Genomic DNA, 22150 nt, shown 5'->3' with positions numbered 1-22150 from the left:
TCATCATCTCCCAATAGGTTTGGAAAATAAGTCAAGCCGTTCTGGCTTGGCTCATATTCAGCTCGTAAAGAGATCGTTCGGACTCATAAAATAGGCTCGGCAAGCTGAATATGAACAATAGGAACTCGGCTTAGCTCAACTCATTTAAGCTTGTTAGGTAGTAAGAAATATATTTTACATGTATTTTTTGTAATCATATTTATTTCAGCTCTAAAACAATTTATTTTTTCTCTAAACAAGCTAGCTCAAACTCGGCTCGAGTGAGCTCTAACTCAGCTTGGCTCATTCTCACCACAGGAATGAGCCAAGCTCAGCTTGTTCAGCTCAATTACCAGCCCTATACTCCTCCTCTTCTTCTTGAGAGAGAGAGAGGTGATGGGGTTTCGGTCCCCCCCTTCCCTTCCCTTTCCTTTTTAACCCCTCACCCCTTTTTATTTCTTGTTAAAATTTTATCATTTCCCTCACCCCTCTCTTCTTTCAAAATACTAGTCCACCCCCCTTTATTAAAAACATCAATTTCAATAGAGATTTTGGTTTGGATCTTATGTATATGTCGTACCCGCATACCTTTTCTCATGTTGTACATAAATGAATAGAGAACCAATATCATGTTTCTATTAAGTCATTGTGCAGATAATAATGGAAAATTCACATCTCATCTATGTAAATAAGCATGGTATTGAACCTCAAATGGCTTACCCTCACACACTTCAACATAATGGAGTAGCTAAATGTATCCAAGTGTTATTGGGGAAATGATCAATTAACTATTGATATATATTTCATTAATAGGGTGCCAAGTGATGTATTGAATGGCAAAGCCCCACTGAGTGTACTAAATACCAATAATAAAATGTTCATGTAACACCTAAGATCTTCAGGTGCACTATTTGCCAATTCTTGAGACAAGTTTGATCCAAGGGGAAGGGTAATCAAATTTATATTCTTGGGGTGCTCCTCAACTCAAAATTGAGTTATAAATGCTAATGTTACATTATTTGAAGATAAACCACACTTGCAAAGTGAGATGGGGAGGGTCCTTGGAGAAGGAAGACAAGTTGAGTACTTGTCTATATTTGATGTCTTTAATACAAGCAAAGAAGACCAACAGGTAATAAATGTGGAAAAAAAATGAAAACCTACACTAAAGGTTTGAGCAATATTGTCTTGCTTGATCCTCTCATTACCTCCGCTAATGAATTCCACGAATTAGAGTCAAGTCCAATTTGTACTGAAGAACTTGTTGAAAAACGCATCTAGTGTTCCTGTACACCTTGATCTTCCCATTGTCCTCAAAAAAGATGAAAAATTATGCACTTTTCCATCTTCCTTGTCACTTTGCATCCTATGTATGCACCTCCAAAACCTTCAAAGTGTTTATAGCTGAGTCTGAATCTAATTCTATTCTTAAAATTGTTAATGAGGCAATGAATGATCAAAATTTGAGAGAAGCTATGGTCAAAGAGATGGACGCTCTAGAGAAGAATCATACTTGGGAGATAATGTCAGTCTATGTCACACAAACACTCCATTTTTCCTTATGTACCCATGGGACACGCGTCGACACCTAGACACGCCATTTTACCTTCCGTACATACAAGTTTGTATTCAATTTATAATTTATAATTATATTTTCTGTTTATAACTTTATATTTTCAGTATATAATATATATTTTAGATATAGCATACATATTTAGATTATGTTCAGTTTATTTTGTATTTATGTGATAGTTAATATATATAGTCGTGTCCCCGTACCCACATTTTTTGGAATTTCTGAGTCGTACCCGAACCTGCACCCATACCCAGGTCACATAGCAGAAGTTGTCACCTGAATAAGAGGAAACACTCATCGTAGGCTAAATCTATGCGAAGTAATAGGCTCCGTGCTCTTTGCTGTAACGATGTGTCCAACTTATGCTCCCGACAACAGCGTCAAGAATGGGTCTCCAGCGTTCTCTAAAGGTGTTAGGACTTTTGTTATCTTTCTCGACAAGGTGCTAAGGAATGGTGGCACTAGGGCTTGTTCTGAGACCGATGGAGGGATGCTCCGTGCTTCATCTTATTTTTTCATCTAAAATGTAAAATTGATGGATCAATTGAGGGATATAAAGCAAGCCTAGTAACATAAGGCATGGTATCGATTATCACAAAACTTTTGTTATGTTGCTAAATTGCATCAGTAAGGGTTTTGATCAAGTTTAGCTAAAATCAGAGGGTACATAGTACATAGACTGGATGTGAAGAATGTTTTTCTTGATAGAAACTTAAATAAAGAGCTATATATAACATGTCTCCAAGATTAGCTTATCTCAAAGAAAAAATAGATAAATAAAGTTTGCAAGTTGAAGAAAGTCATATATGGACTCAAGCAATCTTCAAGGGATTGGTTCAAAATATTTAGCATAGTAACAATCTAATTTGGCTATAAAAAAGAGTGTTTATGAAGTGTTTATAATTGTACAGTATTTGTGAAAGATGAGGAATGATCTATTCTTGTTTATGTTGAGGATATTGTGATAACAATGGGTGATGAGGAAGATAGTCAAATAAAACAAGCACCCATGTAAAACCTTTGATATTAAAGACTTTGGGCCATTACATTATTTTCTGAGTATTAAAGTAATAAAGTCAAAGAGGGAAGTTAATATTATCTCAAAAAAAGTATGCATTAGAATTGAGTGAAATTGCAATTTTGGGATGCAAAAGTGTGGACACTCCTATTGAACAAAATCATGAAGGCAATTCAAGAGAAGATGACCCATTTCAAGATATTAGGAGACATCCACATCAATGTTGTCAAAAGCACGATTAGAGGCGTAAAAAGCGCGCCTCGAAGTGAGGTGCAACACTCTATGCCTCGATGTGCAACTATAAAGTGCTCAGGTTATTAGGTATGCGACTCATGCCCCTCGAGAAGCGCTTTTGACTCGAGGTGCGCCTCACCCATGAGGCACACACCTCGTATATAAGGTAGTCAAATAGGGCCAAAGGCCTCATTTGACCACCTTAATGTTATTAAAAAACAATTATTTTTTATAAAAACATGAAAAAGGAGAAGGGTTTTAGCGCATCGTCTCCCCTTCTCCACCTCTCTTCCACCGGCGCGGCAAGACTTTCCGGCAACCGACCGACTGACCATTCTGGCACTCTCTCTCTCTTAAGAAAATGAAGAAGACGAAGAAAAGAGGGGCAGAGGATCGGCCTCATCCTTTGCACCGCTTCACCTCTTGTGTTCCCTTTCGGCGAGCCCCAATATCCAGGTACCTCTCTCTCACTCTCTCGTTCTGCCTCCTCTTCTTGTTCTGCCACCTCCTTTCCTTCCACCTCTTCTATCTGCTCCCTCATGCTTCTCCTCCTTTTCCGCAGCCACATCCTCCACCGCCTCCTGTTCTTCCTCTGATGTGTATACAATGAGACTCTCTTTCTCTCTCCTCCACCTCCTCCCTTTTCTCCTGCTTCTTTTCTCACTCTCTCTCATATAATATTGGTAACACCTGGCTGGCCAGGTGTTACCAAGTTTTATGATCCTGGGTCACACGTAGGTCTGATTAAGACCTGGGTCAGAAACAGATCTGGTTTAGACCAGACCTGGGTCAGACTAGGACTGAATTAGACCCGGATCTGTTTTGACCCAGGTCTGAATCAGAGCTGGGTCAAAACTGACCCAGTTCTGAGCTAGACTTGGGCGTGCTTTGACCTAGGTCAAGTCAAATTTGGGTCTGCTGACCCAAATCTGAATCTGACCTGGATCAAAACAGATTCAGGTCTGTTCTGGCCCATTTGATTCAAACCTGGGTCTAAGCTGGTTCTGCTGACCCAAATCTGAATCTGGACTGGATCAAAACAGAATCAGGTCTATTCTCCCCCATTTGATTCAAACCTAGGTCTAAGCTGGTTATGCTGACCCAAATCTGAATCTGACCTGGATCAAAACAGAATCAATGTTGATGCATATTTATTTTTGTTTTTTTTTATTTAGTTGATTTTTTAATATTTTTTGTGAAGCTTACACTTTACGCCTCGCTTCACAAGCAGGTCTTATGCCTCGATATGCCTCAACGCTATTCACAACATTGATCCACATCGGGTGGGAAAACTAACCACCACTAGGCTTTATATAAAATATGTTGTGAGTATGGTTAGTCATTTTATGCATGTCCCCTATAGCCTCACACATGAACACTGTATATAGTATTCTAAGCTACCTAATGCAAAACCCTAGAAAAGGAATTTTATAATCTAATCAAGGTCACTTTGATATTGAGATATATGATAATATAGACTAGACATGATCTAAACAAGATAGAAGATCAATTTTTGGATGTATTTCTCTAGTTAGTCGAAATTTAGTATCCTGAAAGAGTAAGAAACAAACAGTTATGGCAACATTTAGTGCTGACAACTGAACATAGAGCCACGGCAAGTGTCAATCAGAATTTGTGGTTAATATTATTTCCATCAAAGTTGAAGATAAGGACAAAACATCCTATTCCTTATTGCCACTTTATAAGGGAAAAGGCGGAAGACAAGACAATTTCATATTCACCGCGTCTGAACACACCTTCAGCAAGCCAACATTCTAACCATGGTTGCCAGTTGAGGAAGCGGGAGCGGGAAGCGATACGGGAAGCGGGAGGGGGAAGCGATACGGGAAGCGGGAGTGGGAAGCGAGGCACTTTCAAAATTTTAGGAAGCGGGAAGCGTGGGACCACTTATAAGTGAATCGGAAATTGTCTCGGAAGTGACCTAGGAAGCGAGGGGAAGCGAAAAAATAAAAATCAAAAATACAAAAAAATTGAAAAAAATGGGGGAAGCGTGATGAGAAGCGCACTTCCCATTTAAAAATGGCGCTTCCCTGCGCATTTCGGAAGCGCGACGTTTCGCACTTCCGAAGCGCGCTTCCCCACCTACCTAGATGCTTCCGGTAACTCTGATTCTAACCAAGATTTTGAATACATCAAAACTACAAGAGAAAATTGGCAAGTTGTGGATGCTTGGTAGTTTTTCCCAACTTGAGGGGAAGCCTCAAAGGGATTAAGTTAGTCAACAAGGGTCCTTTTGTCATTTCCACAATCTTGTGCACATGGGCTATTAATATAGTGTACAAGGTCATATATGTCCATTTTTGTTTACTATGTTGTATAATATATATAATAAGATGTAATGAAAAAGGGTTGAGCTCTATGTTGTCAAAGGCGCGCCTAGGCGTTGGGCGCCACCCAGCTCGACTAGGCGAGTTACCTAGTCGGTTCACTATATATATATAAATATATACTGAACAGTTTATACATACTGTTATATATGTATTGTTTATATATTGTTATATATATACATATATATTGTGTATGTTTTGTTTGTCTAATTTATTGATTAATAATTGTTTGTTTTGAAATGTTTAATTAGAACAATGGAAGATGCAAACCCAAGTAATATTAATTGTTTGTTCGATGTTTAATGTCATTCACTCTTATGTTTTGACCCTTTAATATTAATTGTTATGCTTCATACATGCTTTATTTATCTCAATATTGTGTAGTTTATCTTTTTCTACATTGTTTGTTCTTAATTTTTTTTGCCCGCCTAGTCGGCTGCCTAGGCCTTTTCGAAGGTCCATCGACTAGCCCCGCCTAGCGCTTTTGACAACATAGGTTGAACTACATAATCAAAGTCGGCGACTAGTTGCCCTACACAAGTCCAATACCTAGTAGTTTATGTTATGAACCTCACCTAAGGCCGACTTCAAGCGAGGATTATATAAAGTCAATGGTATGAGTTGGATCCACAAATGTAAATAAAAGGGTCCATGACAGGTCTTTGGGTCTAATTAGATTTGGATATGGATAGTAGCTAAGTCACACAGACTCGGCTAAAAGGTCGACGCACCCGCGTCGCCTGTACCCGACACGGGTGAGGCTTTGGACATGAGGCGGACACGGTCAACGAAGTGTCAGACTCGGTCAACGCACTGGGGCCGAGTTCGTCCACATTTTGGACTCAGTCAACTTTGACTGAGTCTATTTTTGTCCATTTATGATTGTTATATATATATATGTATATATATATGTATATATTGTTATATATATATGTATATATTGTTATATATATATATATTATTGTTATTATTGTTATATATATATTTTGTCAACTTTGAACGGTCAACTTATTGCTTTAAATTTTACAATCTTATTATTGTTATATATATATATATATATATATATAGCCGTGTCCCCGTGTCCAAAATTTTTGAAATTGCTCCGCACCCGCACCCATGTGACATAGGATAGTAGTAGTTTGGGTGCATTGATTAGCTTCTCTTGTAAGATTCGAAGAGCTATATAAGTCATGAGTCTCTTGTATTTTAAATCATCCATCTTAATAAGAATTCTTTCTTCGTCCCTTTTGAGAATTGGCCCTAGAATTAGGGATTTGGAGGCCCTCTCCTTCCTTGAATTGGCAGAAGATTGGTACCTGTACGAGAGAGGCACCCGCATGAAATGGTATCAGAGCATTAATCCTAAATTTAGACATTATGGATTTTTGTGATTTCTTTGTGCAAGAACTCTGTCGATCTGTTCAAAGACCAGATGAACTCCAACAAAAATGGGGCAATCTGGATGCATGTTTGGCCATGGATCATGTGCTAGCGGGTGCAAATCTCCTATCATTCTTTGTTGGACCACGCACGTTGTTCGCGGCAATGGATCAACTACTGAATGTTGAGCTTTTCATTGATCTGAGTGAGGGATTCAATGCAGATAGTGTAGCACCCTACAAGCTCGATGAAATGCCCAGTCAGCCAATGCACCAACCGTGCATGACAAAACTTTGAAAGAAGTGGTCATGTGAAGAACTCAACCATATCTTTAATGGTGCCTTCAACATCTATCTTAAGCAAGACCCAATGGTTGTTTGCAAGACCACCACCAGTATCAATGGCAGCCATGCTATGAAACTTAGGCTTGGCATCACAAGGGTCCCTAGATGACAACTAGCTGCTGATCACCAAACCGAAAGGAGGGTGTAGCCACATTCTGCCTCGTTTCTACAAGGGATGCAACAAAGAGGAGCACCCACCAATGGCATTGCCAACAGGGCCACTGCAGCTTCTGCTAAAGGTAAGGGCTCATTGAAGCCACTCTGGATCAATGCCTTCATGAAAAGGAGGTGGATAGTTGATGGGCACCTAAATGGGTTTGGGTTGCTTTAAAATAAAACTAAAATGATACTTAAAACCATATTTAAATTCATGAGACTTGAAACTAATTACTTTTGAAGCAATTGAAGAAATCTGATGGCTTTTCAAAACAATTTAGAAATCCAGTTTAACTTAAAAGAGGTTGTAAAACCATATTTAATAATAATAAACTTTGAGATTTTTTGAAAAATCAGTAACTTTCAAAAAGGCAAAGCTAAAATCAATTATTTGGTTTATGGGATTTACTTTCAAATTGCATAATTAAAAGGAAAGATTAACTTTTGAATGTTCAAAATAAAACTATAAATCGCCAAATTCAATTGCTTAGATTAGTCAACTTATCAAAACTATAGTCATGACTCATGATTATTAGAAAACTAATTCAAGTCTAAATCTAATAACAGAATATATAACTAAATGTTTACTTAACTGGCTTTAGTTATAAAAATGAAAACTAATTATTCACATAATTAACTCAAGGCAAGCCTAATCCTAATAATCAAAACTATAATTACTTAAAAACGTAATTTAAGATAATCTAATTGCTAAAACTGAAATCAATCACATACAAAACTAATTTTAAAAAATCTAATTACTAAAACTATAATTAATTACTTAAAATATTAATTTAAGAAATTTTAATTACTAAATCTGAAATTAATCATTTACTTGAAAATCGTGATGCTCCAGAAGATGCCCCGATGCCTTCGCCCTCACCCTCCTTGTCTTCCTCCCTTTTCTCTTCCTCTTACCCCCTAGGGGTATTTATAGAAGACGTAAGGTGGCAAAAGGTGGGGGGCATGGGATGAAGTTACCATTTCTCCCTTGCCTTTTTATCTTATCTACATGTAATACTATTTAAGTAAATGTCCTCATTTATTTTATTTTATTTTCATTCTTCATTTAACTTAAGGGTTTCGGTATAAATTTCAGAATTTTGCAAATGGATCCATAATTACACCTCTCAAAATCTTAAATATTTCCTTGGTTTTATAATTTCAAAAGCTCTCTATTTCATGTGAATGACATGTCAATAGTCTACTATATTTATTTATTTTTATATAATTACTTGCTTCTAATTTTTGTACTCATTCTTGTTTATTTATTTATTCTTGTGTTCTACATTTTACATTTTTTTGTTTTCAATTTTTTAGATTTTTTCCTATTTTTGTCATTTTTAAAACTTTTTGGCATAATTTAGCCCTTTTCTTGTTTTTTTTCCTGTATCTTACGATACAGTAAGATCAGGGCCGTACCTGTGTTTTATGGGGCCTAAGGCGGAGGGAAAAAATGGGCCCCCTATTAATAGCAGGAGTTCTGGGGCAGGGCCTCGAAATTTTTTCAGCCCCTATTAAAAATGGGCCCCTAAAATTTTTTTTGGCCCGGGGGCCTTGAGGCCCAAGTCTCATTGGCCTCTTGACAGGTCCGGCTTTGGGTACGATACTCCTGTATCGCAGGCTCATGCAATACGGTTCTGATACACTAATTACAACATTGTTGTATACTGTTGAATTTTGAGCCCTTAAAAATCTGCTTATACAACACGATTAGACAATCTACATGTTTTTGAGTAAGCAAACCATATAGATCATATTTGTAAGGCTTGATTCACAAAATACGCAAAAAAAGTGAAGGAATGGGCGGTTTCCACTAGAGGGTATGGTACACTCAAGGGTAGACTACTTTCCCATATCCATAAAATGCATTTACAATTATACAATTCTAATTTTTTTAAGATTTTAAGTTTTTTTAAACTTCGATAATTTTGGACTTATGTCAAGGGCGCAGGTATAGGTGCAATATGGGTGTTGAAGCATCCATTTTTTTCTTTTTGAAAGGCAAGCTAGGGTTAGGCAGACCCCCACCAGTTATTATTCAATCGTACCACTGGGGTTTTGAACCTGCAATGTCCCACCACAGGGAGACGTGCACTGATAGCTCATACCAACCACGTGGAGGCCCCGTTGGAAATGAAGCATCCATGTTACATAGCTCCTTCCATCTTTTCTCTTTCCCCTTCTATCATCCAGTCTAACAGCACCTTGAAGCTGTAATGAAATATGCGGAAAAGCAAAGAGTGCATTAAGCACTTACAACATCCACTAATGAACAAACAAAAGGGCTAACACCCAAACCCACAAGAGACAACACAACATAAAAATATAAATGTCTCTTATTGAAAAGAGAGAGAGCTCTCTTAAGTGAAAAATACAAGAGGGGTTCACCCCTATTTATACACAAAAGAAGGAGAGGGGGGATGGCCAAAAGGCCTTAAAAGGAGAGCCACCTAGGGGCTCCCCATGTAGTCGTTGGGAGCCCCCAACGGTCACAAATGTGACCGTTGGGGGCCCCATCGACTCCATGGTGGGGCCCCTTTGTGTGAGCAAAAAAAACATAAAATAAAAAAATATAAATTACAAAAACAAAAAAGAAAATAAAAGAAGAAAAACAAGTACCCCTATCGGGTACTTGTGAAATGACTAAAATACCCCTATCGGGTATTTTAGACATATATATATATATATACATATATATGAATTACATGTATTTTAACACCCTCCCTCAAGCTTTACGGGGATATAACCGAAAGCTTGTTAAGGAGAAACAAAAAACGAGGAGCAGCAAGGGCCTTAGTGAAGAAATCCACCAACTGGTACTCAGATGTGACGTAAGATAGTGTTATGGTTCCTCTTAGGTATTCATCACGTACGTAATGGCAGTCCATCTCAATATGCTTAGTACGCTCATGGAAGGTGTGATTGCTTGCAATATAGATTGCGCTTTTGTTGTCACAACACATCTTCGAAGGAGTAGAGATGACAATGCCCATATCACTGAGGAGACTTCTTAGCCACACAAGTTTCATGGTTGTAGAAGACATAGCACGATATTCCGCTTCCGTTGAGGACAAGGATACTTTGTGTTGCTTCTTGCATCTCCAAGAAATCATAGTCACCTAAAAAAACACAAAATCCCGTAGTTGAGACTCAGTCAATGGGATTTTCTCCCCAATCTGCATCAGTATAAGCAATTAAATCAAGTGACGAGGCAGAGGAAAGAAAAACTCCCTTAGTTATGGTATTTTTGATATATCTGACGATCCTTAAGACTGCACTCATGTGCACGGTTATAGGTGCATGTTGAAACTGACTGACAGAGTGGACGGCATGAGCTATGTCTGGCCGAGTGATGGATAAGTACGTTAGAGACCCAACAAGTTGCCGGTAGGGAGTAGGATCCTCGAGAGGTGTTCCATCTTCCAACCTTAATTTTGCATTGATGACTTCTGGGGTTTCTGTCTTCTTATCATCAGAGATACCAGATTTGGAACAGATGTCGGCAGCAAGTTTCATCTGAGAGAGAATGTACCCTCGAGGAGAGTACGTCACTTCAATCCCTAAAAAATATCTTAAGAAACCAAGGTCAGACATGTCAAAATTTTCTTTCAAAACTTTCTTAATATCATCAATGCCTTGCTCATCACTTCCTGTGATGATCTTATCATCAACATAAAGTAGTAAAATAACTGCTGAAGACCCTGCACTTTTCACAAACAAAGCAGTGTCAGTATAACATGAACGAAAATTCAAACTTATCATTACATTACTAAATCTATCATGCCAAGCCTTTGGGGCTTGTTTTAAACCATATAATGCCTTCTTAAGTTTGAGAATTTTATTTTTACCAATACACACTCCTGGTGGAGGATCCATATAAACTTCTTCAGTTAATTCACCATTTAAGAAAGCATTCTTAACATCTAGTTGATAGATAGGCCATTTTTTAACAGATGCTACGGCGATAAGAGTCCTAACACTAGTCATTCTAGAAACAGGTGCGAAGGTTTCTTCATAATATATACGATATTCTTGAGCATATCCTTTAGCTACTAATCGTGCTTTATAACGTTCTAATGAACCATCACTCTTAGTTTTAATTTTGAAGACCCATCTACATCCAATGGATTTCTTTCCAGTGGGTAACGGAGTTATTTCCCAAGTTTTTGCCTTTTCAAGGGCACTAAGCTCTAAGTTCATGGCTTTGGGGAATGTTTTTGGCCTCATTATAGTGTGAAGGTTCATGAAATGAGTACAATGCAACTGGATCTCCTTAGAGATGTTTCTTCTATGTTGGATCCTTGGGAGTATTTTTCTAAGGCGCTCATTTGAGTTTGTTGACTACGCCTAACATAGGTTTGGATTGGTCTATCGCTTTCATCTATAACATTGTCAAGAGGAATATCCTCTAGGTCATTCAAAGACTCATTAGAGATTTCCTCTTCTTGAGGAGTCTCATCTTCTTGAGATAGAAGATCAAATAAAAAAGCATATTCACTTTCGTCAATATCTTTAGTTTTCACAAAACCATTTTCATTTTCCAAAAAGGTTACATCTTTGGATACATAGAGTTTGTTATTTTTTAAGTCAAAACATCTAAAACCCTTTTGATTTTCTCCATATCCCAAGAAAACACATTCAATAGCTTTAGGAGATAATTTGTCCCGTTTATGTGTAAGGACAAAACATTTACATCCAAAAATTCTTAATCTATTGACATCGGGTGTTCTTTCAAATAGTTTTTCATATGGAGATGTATTTTGTAAAGATGAAGATATCATTCTATTTATTAAGTAAGTTGAGGTTAAGGCCGCTTCGGCCCAAAAACTCTTTGGAATTTCTTTGGAAATAAGGAGTGTCCTAGTGGTTTCCATGATGTGTCTATGCTTTCTTTCGGCCAAGCCGTTTTGTTGGGGAGTCCTAGGACATGATCTTTGATGACAAATTTCATTTACTTCTAAATAGTTTTGAAATTCATTTGATAAATATTCTCCACCCGAATCGGATCTAAGAGTAGAGATATTACTTAAAAATTGATTTTTAACTATCATGTGAAATTTTTTGAAGAAGTCAAAGACTTCGGATTTTAAATTGAAAAAGTAGATCCATATATACCTAGTGTAGTCATCAATGAAAGTAACGTAATAGGAGTACCCTCCTTTAGACATGACCGGGAAAGGACCCCAAACGTCCGAATGGACTAACTTAAAAGGTCTTTTGGACACAAAAGTTCGGTTTGGAAAAGGAGTAGATTTCATTTTGCCAAAAATACAATTCTTGCAAACAAAATGTTTCTCATTACAAAATTTCTTTCCAAATGGAAAGGAGTACATTTTTTAGAAACTTGATGTCCAAGTCTTTGATGCCAAATTTCAATATTTTTATCTTGGACATGGTTACAAAAAGAGTTAGTGGGGAGTTTCAAGTTGCTCATATAATAGAGATCTCCCCTTCTATGGCCTTGCCCAATCTGCTCCCCGGATCGGAGATCCTGTATAGAGCAATCCTTAGTTGAGAAGGAGATTTCACATCCATAATCACATATTTGAGCAACAGAGAGAAGATTTAAATTAAGTTGAGGTACAACTCTCACGTTTGACACAAAGAAATCTTTTGAAAAGTTTAAGTTCCAAAACTTTTTACTTGTAAAGATGTACCATCGGCAGTTGAAACATAGGAGTTTTTATAATTATTACATAAATCAGAAAGCTCATTTTCAAGTGGGGTCATATGAAAGGAAGCTCCAGAGTCAAGGATCCAAGAAGACATACCTGGAGGAGAGGAAGAAGCTATGGCGGCACCCGAGGTTGATGGTATCTTGAGTAGAGTTTGTAGTGCTTCCGATAGTTGAGCAAGAGAAAAAGATTTCTTCCCTTTGGTGGTTTCCTCTTTCTTTTGAGTAGCTTCTTCAACGGAAGCAACCTTATTTTTAGGTGCTTCATTCAACTTAGGGCAATTAGGTCTTATATGACCCGACTCTTGACAATGATGGGAAATGGCTTTTCTATAGTTGCCATTATAATTATTTTGCCTTCCAAAATGTGGAGGTTTGTAAGCTTTCATATGGTTGCCGAGTTTTGATACGGCCAAGAAATCATCTCCTCCTTTAATCATGCCAAGACGAGTTTCTTCTTGGCATATTTCGGCTATGGCATCTTCCACGGGAAGAGGCTTAGATCTATGTAGGAGGGAAGATCTAACTTGTTCATATTCGGGCCTAAGCCCATGTAAAAATTGGAAAAAGTGCTCTTTTTTCATTTGTTCTCTCCTTAATTCCACATCCACACTAGAAACCCATTTCGGTTCTACTAAAGATAGTTCATCCCATAGGGGACCAAGAGTGCTAAAGTAATCCCTTACACTCATTTCTCTTTGCTTGATAGTCCAGATTTTTTCTTGAAGAAAGAATTGACGAGCAAGGTCTTTTTGAGTAAACATACATTTCATAAAGAACCATGCTTCATTCGCCATCCGAAACTTGGCAATGTTGGCGCAAATCTTGAGCTCCACATTGTTCATGAACCAAGCAAGAATCTTGGCATGCTTGCTTTCCCAATCTTCCACTTTAGATTGGTGATCTTCAATGGCCTTCATGCGGGCAATTCCTTCAAGAGCTTTTTCTTGATCACCATCCATCTTAGTTAGTTGGAGTTGTGGTTCCGGAATGGTGCCCATAACGTATCCCCAAAGTTTTTTACCTTTGAGGTTGTTCTCCATGGCGGCGGCCCACATCATGTAGTTGGAGCCATTGAGCTTGAAGGAGAGATCAATCTTTTGTTCTCCTTCCATTTCAATCACTCACAAGAGGATAAATGGAGAGAGATACAACAAGAAAAAAAATATAACTACACGACTAGCTATATTAAGAAGAAGAGCATAAATAAGGCTCTGATACCATGTAATGAAATATGCGGAAAAGCAAAGAGTGCATTAAGCACTTACAACATCCACTAATGAACAAACAAAAGGGCTAACACCCAAACCCACAAGAGACAACACAACATAAAAATATAAATGTCTCTTATTGAAAAGAGAGAGAGCTCTCTTAAGTGAAAAATACAAGAGGGGTTCACCCCTATTTATACACAAAAGAAGGAGAGGGGGGATGGCCAAAAGGCCTTAAAAGGAGAGCCACCTAGGGGCTCCCCATGTAGTCGTTGGGAGCCCCCAACGGTCACAAATGTGACCGTTGGGGGCCCCATCGACTCCATGGTGGGGCCCCTTTGTGTGAGCAAAAAAAACATAAAATAAAAAAATATAAATTACAAAAACAAAAAAGAAAATAAAAGAAGAAAAACAAGTACCCCTATCGGGTACTTGTGAAATGACTAAAATACCCCTATCGGGTATTTTAGACATATATATATATATATATATATATATATATATATATATATATATATATATATATATATATATATATATATGAATTACATGTATTTTAACAGAAGCAGCCCTATGAATAGGGTTGTCAATGGGTTCACTTTGTACCGGGTACCCAACCCGACCCAAACCTGATTTCCTGGGTATGGGCAAGGAAAGTGCCAACCCGAATAATATTCAGGTTGACCCGAGAAATATGTGGGTCGGGTTTGGTTCATGATTTTTGCCTGGTACCCAATCCGACCTGTCTTTTTGGCCAGGTACCCGACCCGAGTATTTTATATGTATTTTTAATGAAGAATTTTTAAAATATGAGGGTTCGGGTATGGAATTCTATTTTTGTGACCCGATAGAACCCGAATCCGGTTAATACTTATATGGGCAGGTCCAGGTCAACCCTGATCAAAACCGCTGACAGCCCTACCTATGAATTAGCAAGAAACAAAAGAATGGCCCTTCTAAATATTTGGATGCTCCAGAGACTTTCTTAGCATGTCCCAACCTATGTACCCATGTATGACAGGTACTTGTATCGATGTCCAAGTGGCATAGATAATCAATGACAAGAAGTTGCTAAAGCAAATGATAGTATTAAAGCTACGAAATTAGAGCGGCCACTATCAATGACAAGAAGTTGCAAAAGCAAATGATAGTATTAAAGCTACGAAATTAGGCGGCCACTATCAACATGCAACTCGAGAACTCACAGAACAATTAGCATTAGTGTTTCATCAACCAAAGAGAGAAAAGTCAAACTAGATATATGTTCATAAAGGAATCACAGGATTAGAAGCAAAAGTGCAACAACTTCAGGAGTTACTAAATGCCCCCATGGTACTTACTTAAAGTTCCAGTAGATTGGCCCATCGGGTTGAGGTATTCCAGCACTGTTTGTCCGTTGATAATCTGAGCTCCAATTTTCTTTGAACGTGTGCAAATTCAACCCGGTGATTATTTCTGGATAAAGGCAGAAAGAAAAACTTTCAGGAAGATGATTTCCAAAAGTACGCAAGGTAAAAGTTGAAAACTAAGAAAATGATGAAAACAACAGTGAAAGGCCCACCTGGTGCACCATGCTTTGGAGCTGAAAAAAATCCAATAAAAATGCAGGACAGCGAGAATAGAACAGGGATGAGAAAAGCAGGAGCAACCCGATTGATCAATTTCACGCCCCCAAATACAATAAAACAAAGAAGGATGGTCACAAGGACTCCATAAACTTGGAGATCATGTAAATTTGGACTGTGAACAATTTCTGTGGTATTTTTTCCAGCTGTAGCATTTATACTTGTTACAGTCTCTGCGTTCAAAACACCAGAAACAAGAAGGCAAGTTTTCATAAACTAATCATAATGCATTTAAAGATTGGGCAGATCATATCAGAACTGCTGAAAAGGAGCAAGTTACAGCTAATAGGTTTTATAGATAGACACGAAGCACAAAGAAAATCAAGGTAATCAAAAGTAACTCAGGAAGAATGAGTTCCTAAAGACGTATGCTTTCTGAGGAAAGAACAGAGAAAGCAATACAGATGTATTCATTATTAAAAAAATTATGCAAAATACAGCATCATAGCTTGCAATAAACTAAAGGATTACCTTTAAAGATTCCAGCAGCGGGCACTGCATCTAGAAATGTCTCAACAGCCCCCAATACATATCTATACCCGGATATAGAGAGAGAGTCAGTATAAACAACTCTTTCATAAGGAAAAAATTTGGAGCAATGCTTGCTGATGTTTTAGAGTAACAAAATCTTAGTCTTTTAATGCTTCGTTAGTGAGTTAGATGACTCATTGCATTTCAAAATTAAGATTGCAAAGGATCGAGATTACTAAAATGGGGAAGCTGCAAGACATGCATACAAGTAGAAATTAACATACCAGTTAACAGAACAGCAACAAACTAGTCTTTCTGTAAATTCGAACACATACAAGGTCTTCCATATACAAGCATGAAATTCTCAATGCATAAAGAGATGGAGAATGATTGTGTTGTACGTCTAGGATCACAATCGGACCTGATACTTGAGAGGCAATGATGATATTTGGATTCAGTTTAGATGGAGCTGATCAGGCTAGGATCACAATCTGACCTGATACTCAAGAGGCAATGATGATATTTGGATTCAGTTTAGTTGGAGCCGATCCGTATGTGCTTTTACAATATCAAAAGCATTGATGAAAGCTGCTATAGATTGAGTGAGAATGCAATGACAATTGGAGGGAAAATGAAGGATTCTTTGGTACAGTTAGCGGATTGGGTAGATGGATTAAGGATCTAGTTGAGATGAATGGATCAATGTGAATCTCTAGCATCTAGGTAAGCTAAACACTAGAGCCCAATCCCTAACCAACTAGAATTCCCTGGATAACTAGAGCCTATCCTTCACCGGAAAACTAGAGAAAGACCTAAGATATTCAAAAGAGCTCTCCAAGAGAATCCTATTCCAAAACAATGTAAAATGTAATCAATTTACATATTTATAGATCTATCTAGGTCTCAAGCCCATTTAGCTTCCTCTAGAAGTCTTTATGGCTATATTACATGGACACTTCACTTAGCCTGTGTATCCCGTACGATACGACAATTGGACATTTCATAGACACGACACTTCATGGGCACAGTCGCACAGACAACATTGTCTCATTAACTTTATCTATTTTCTTTTATGATCTTATTTACTTATTTCATACACTTGAATTCTGTTTCCTTTAAAATTTGTCATCAATTACATTACATTTCAATTTAAATTTACTTTCATTATTTGATGTTCGTAATTATAGCGATTTAGAATTGTTTTTTACATACACACACATACATACATCTATGTGTGTACAGCAGTGTCTCCAGTCCTAATTATTGAAAATTATAGAATTGTACTAAGTGAATCTGCATCGTGTCCCTCTCCCTCATTCATATCCATGTGACATAGCTTTATGGAGTACAATGACTTAAGTTTAAAACAGTATGTGATATACCCAAATTACCCTCCATAGGAATTTTGGACATTAGTACAAGCAAAGAGGCCCAAACCCAATACAAGTGGACCAATCTAAATGGATCTAAATGCAACTCGAACACAAGCCTTGTGGGTATTCAGCCTAAGATTGAGATCAGATGAGGTGCTATCAGCAGTAATCTATACATGTTCAGGATCTGATCATATAGTGACTGGTCCAATCCAAATCTGATCCAGTTAAAATCTCATGATCCGAACAATTCTTTGGTACAACATATTGAATGACAGTAAGAACTGGAAGTGGCAATTTTCAAAAGCCAGGATTAGGGGAGATACAGAACATTCATAACATAAAATATATGATCTTCTGAAAGATATACTTTTTGAAGACAACTATATGGTAGCAAAATAAGGGTACATATATATTGAAGGATTGAAGAATCTTCCCAGAACAGAAAACAAATAACAAAAAATTACAAATGTAGATAACTTGCCACAAAAATGTGCAACTAATAAGTGCATGATGACAAGCTTACCAACAATTTCATAAAAACTTATCATACCATATAAATAAATACACATAAGAACACGTAACTTGTGTTATATAGGTGTTCATTTCTAAGTTAACAAGGATTTTTCAAACAGGCTGGACCAACTCCAAATAGTCAACATAACATGTTGCATCCTACATTCGTATTCCACAGTATCTTCAATGTCTATCAATGATATGCTATGTCAGTTCAATTAATGTTAGGACAACCAAATATCTAAATCTGGATGATGATGTTCTACTGTCTAAGATGCATAAAATTACCAATGGAGGTAAAGTGCAACCTTGATGAGTTAGTAGATACTTTACTCCTGTCGTATAACAATCATTATTGCATCTCTTTTGCTGTTACAAGTGAACCATCTTCGGTAATTTACAGAGCAAGAACAGAAAAAACCAACAAAAGTGCATCCTAAAAAAACAAAGTATCTCTACTCATGGTTCAGGGAGCAGGAAAACAATGAAAGTGAATTGGTTAGCATGTCTAACAAATTCTTACTTCACAATGTCACCAACAAGATGCTGATATACAATTCTTATGTGGACGCAATAACTGAATAACACTAAATTGGTATGTCAAACATTTATGAGTATTAAAATTCTGGGAAGTGCCCCTAATGGTGCTTGTAGAATAGTTTTAAAGAAGCTTACAGAGCACCAGCAACAGCGTTCCCAAGGAAGAAACATAAGCCAATGCTAACACCAACCTCTGGGCCAAGAGCTCGACCAATAAGATAATATGGCCCACCACCCTACAATTGTATAGGGAAGCACATAAGAGGATAGAAACTGAATGAAGCAAGCATAAAGCATAGAAACCACAAAAGTAACAGAATAAGAAAAGCAGATCCCACAGCTGCATACCATATTAAAACATAGGAAATACATATCACCATTTTAGTGCATACAAAATACATGTATAAACAGGCATACACATCGGTACATACATATATGCATCTGACTATATATGTGTCTATGTAGTTACATATGTGTGCAGGTGTACATGTGCTTAGGCACATGCAGACATGCACAGACATACAACATATACATTAAAAAAACATAGATATTATTTAACAAATTTTCATTTATCGAATTTGGGTTGTAGATACAAATGGCCATCTGGTGACCCAATCATCACCCAGATCCAATCCTGATATGGGATATTATTCGTCAAGTGGATTACGAAGGACACAAATTCAACATGTCAGAACCCTTTTTGAGTGTCCCATGGTCATGTTTAATATCCTAGAATGGCCTGGTTGAATCAAGAGACATTTTATCTATAGCCATATCTCAAAGTATCAAACTACACTCTTCACATCTAAGAGTTTTAAGTGCTTGCCTAATATCTCCCCTTATGGGTAATCTAGAATACACGAACTGAGAGGCAGGCAACGACAGGGCAATAATGACTGCTAAATATTGCTCTTTGGGTCAATTAATCAAAAGAACTGACACAAAGGGCACAAGAAATATGACCACACAACATGTTGCACTGCTATGCAACTCATGTTCACAACTTTTCTTAAAGGATTTGAGAAATAAAGATTACAAAGAAAGAAAAAAATGGGACATAGGAGGCGAACCAGAGGCACTTGTCCTAATAAGTTAGACAATCTAGAGATGAATAATTTTTGGGAGCCAAGTAAACACAAAGATACTAGTTTGGCCAGGTCAAAGAGGAAAGTACTGAAAAAAGAAAAAGAATATTTTGCAGGACCTTAATTAAGATGACTTCAAGACTGCAAATTTTTTGTTTAAACCATCTCATGTGCTGTTCTGACCATAATGCCCACCATTTGACCTTCAACCACTCTCTCCAGTTTTTCAGACATGATACCTAATCCACTTGCCTAAGATGAGATATTTTATAAACTAATCTAATATCCAATTTATGAATTATACGGTCAATAAACTGCTAGCAGAAGCTTCAAGCACTTCATAACACCAAAAAAGATGAGAAACAATTTACCACTGCTTTCCGTTGAAAAAATAACAGATTGTAAGCAACCACAAACCTGCAATTCATGCAAAGTTAAGATCTTCCCCTTAATCACCGGAAATGCAGAAAATCTCACTTTAGGATTTGGTCCTAAGCTCAAAATAGGTCCATAGGGGTCCAATCATACATGATGATCAAGCCAAGAGCTGAGAATGAGGAACTTAAATCATTCTCAATGCATGAAAATATTAGTATTCATATAATAGCTCTGTAATACAATGCATCCTTGCAAACTTGCAACACTTTCTTTGTAGGTTACCCATTGTTAATTATTTTTCCTCTTACCATTATCAATCAAGCGAAGAACTTTGTTGTAGGACTCATCTCCAAATAACCTTACATAAAGAATTGTTAATCAACAGATCAAGAATCGGGGCATGTAGCATCCTTTTTGCATGGACAACCACCATATAGCCCCCTCGGGCGCATGATCATCATGTATATCATATAAGCTCCAACTATATCACAAATTCCTCCTTTGAAAGCTCTTATTACCAGCCCATAATCTTCTCAACTCTTTTCCCTTTTTTTTGACAAGTAAAACATTTATTAAGAATCGAATTCAATGAGAAGGCATCACCAAAAAAAAAGGTTATAAATATGGCAGACAATGGATCATGAGAGTTCAAAATAAAACCTGCCAAGGGGAAAAGAGATGGGTAACTATTTCCAATTATATCCTCTTCAAAGCAAGTCTGAGCCAAAAAATGATCTTATACGTAGAATAAACCAGCATTACCAGAAGCGATATAGGACTTGGGGAAGCGTGCTTCTCCAAAGCGCATTTCGGAAACATGAAACGCAACACTTTTGAAATGCACTGGGAAGCAACCATTTTAAATGGGAAGCATGCTTCCCATTAGTAGGAAGCACGCTTCCCCATCAATAGGAAGCTCACTTCCTGTTAATAGAGAAACTCGCTTCCCGAGCTTCCCAATATCGAGAAGCGAGTTTCCTTTTTTAGTCTTCAATTTATTTTTACCAAAAAAGTTAAAAGGCTGTTTTGAAAAAGGGTAAAGTGGTAAATTTTTTTGTGAAATATCAAAAACCAAAAGATGGGTAGGGTTTGGGGTTTTCGATTCCCAAACCCTACCCACTCTCTCTCTCTCTCTCTTAGCATTGTTCTGCTTTCTGTTTTTTTTTTGTTTAATTTGGCTAAAATGGTTGGCCTAGTTCATGCTAGGTCGTCATATTAAATCGTAAAAAAGACTTAGTTTTATGGATCCTTTTGTTTCCTTATGTTATTTTTCTGCATTTTGAGATAAAATCCAGCAAATTTGACAGTGTGTATAACTATATATTGTATAATGATTTTTCTCTAAGGTGATTTAGTGTTCTATTATTTGAGAATTTGGATGCTGATAACAATTATCATTTTTTAATCTTGAAAAGATTTACTTATCAGTATGGTCTCCTAATGTAATACCGCTTTTTTTAGTTCATAAAAAAATATTTTTTGTTTTTTAATTTATGCAAAAAGTACCTCTGAAAAAAAAAACAAAAAAAATAAAACAAATTCAATGTAATATGAAATAACATGTGAATGTATAATTTGTTTTGTGCATTAAAAAATTTAACCATATCTCCATGTAATCTTTTAGTTTATTGATTTTTCCATCTTGCAGAGATCACAACCTCAAATAACAAGTTTTTTTATTCATTTCTTGAAACAGGTATACTTCTTAATCAAATTTATTAGTTTTCTTGATGTATTATTTATTAAATGCTTGCAACATGATGCATTTGTTAAATGGTTGCACTTGCATATATGATTCAGTTTTAAGATTAATATATTAGTGTTAATGTTATCTAGTATCTACTTATGGTTTATTTTGTCAATGATAACATCAATCTTATATTTTGGTAAATTAGAAAAAATATAATTACATTTTTGCTTCATGTTTGCCTCCTATTCGCTTCCCACTCGAAACCTAGGCCGCTTCCTACTTCGTTTCCCTTTTGAATCCTTGTTCACTTCCGATTCGCTTCTCTTCTCGCTTTCGAGATGATTTATGGTTAGCTTCTAAGTCGTTTTGCACTTTCCACTTCCTAAAATTTCAGAAGTGGATCGCTTCCCGCTTCAGCTTCCTGAATCGCTTCCCGCTCCCGTCTCCTCGATGAACAACTTTGGAATAAACAAAGTGCATCAGAGTAAAATGTATGTGACTTCCATAGACTAGATGCCTCTTCTGTCATGAAGAGCAAACTCCATGTCCAAG

General features: G+C 37.0%; 1 protein-coding gene across 2 annotated transcripts in view; it reads right to left on the bottom strand.

Annotated features, from left to right (window-relative positions):
* LOC149834365 (cation-chloride cotransporter 1-like) overlaps positions 1–22150 on the bottom strand; it is a 95587-nt gene that overhangs the window by 19920 nt on the left and 53517 nt on the right. For both annotated transcript variants that reach the window (XM_090011361.1, XM_090011362.1), the window contains exons 6-9: positions 18581–18681; positions 16017–16078; positions 15482–15718; positions 15261–15375 (exon numbers count right to left, since the gene is read on the bottom strand). In XM_090011361.1, coding sequence (XP_089867487.1) covers positions 15261–15375; positions 15482–15718; positions 16017–16078; positions 18581–18681 — 515 coding nt within the window. The remainder of the gene's footprint in view (positions 1–15260; positions 15376–15481; positions 15719–16016; positions 16079–18580; positions 18682–22150) is intronic.

The sequence above is a fragment of the Nuphar pumila genome, chromosome 6 (genome assembly GCF_984573655.1).
Source record: "Nuphar pumila chromosome 6, dmNupPumi1.hap1.1, whole genome shotgun sequence".
Classification (NCBI taxonomy): domain Eukaryota; kingdom Viridiplantae; phylum Streptophyta; class Magnoliopsida; order Nymphaeales; family Nymphaeaceae; genus Nuphar; species Nuphar pumila.
This window is presented reverse-complemented; position numbering and strand designations above follow the sequence as displayed.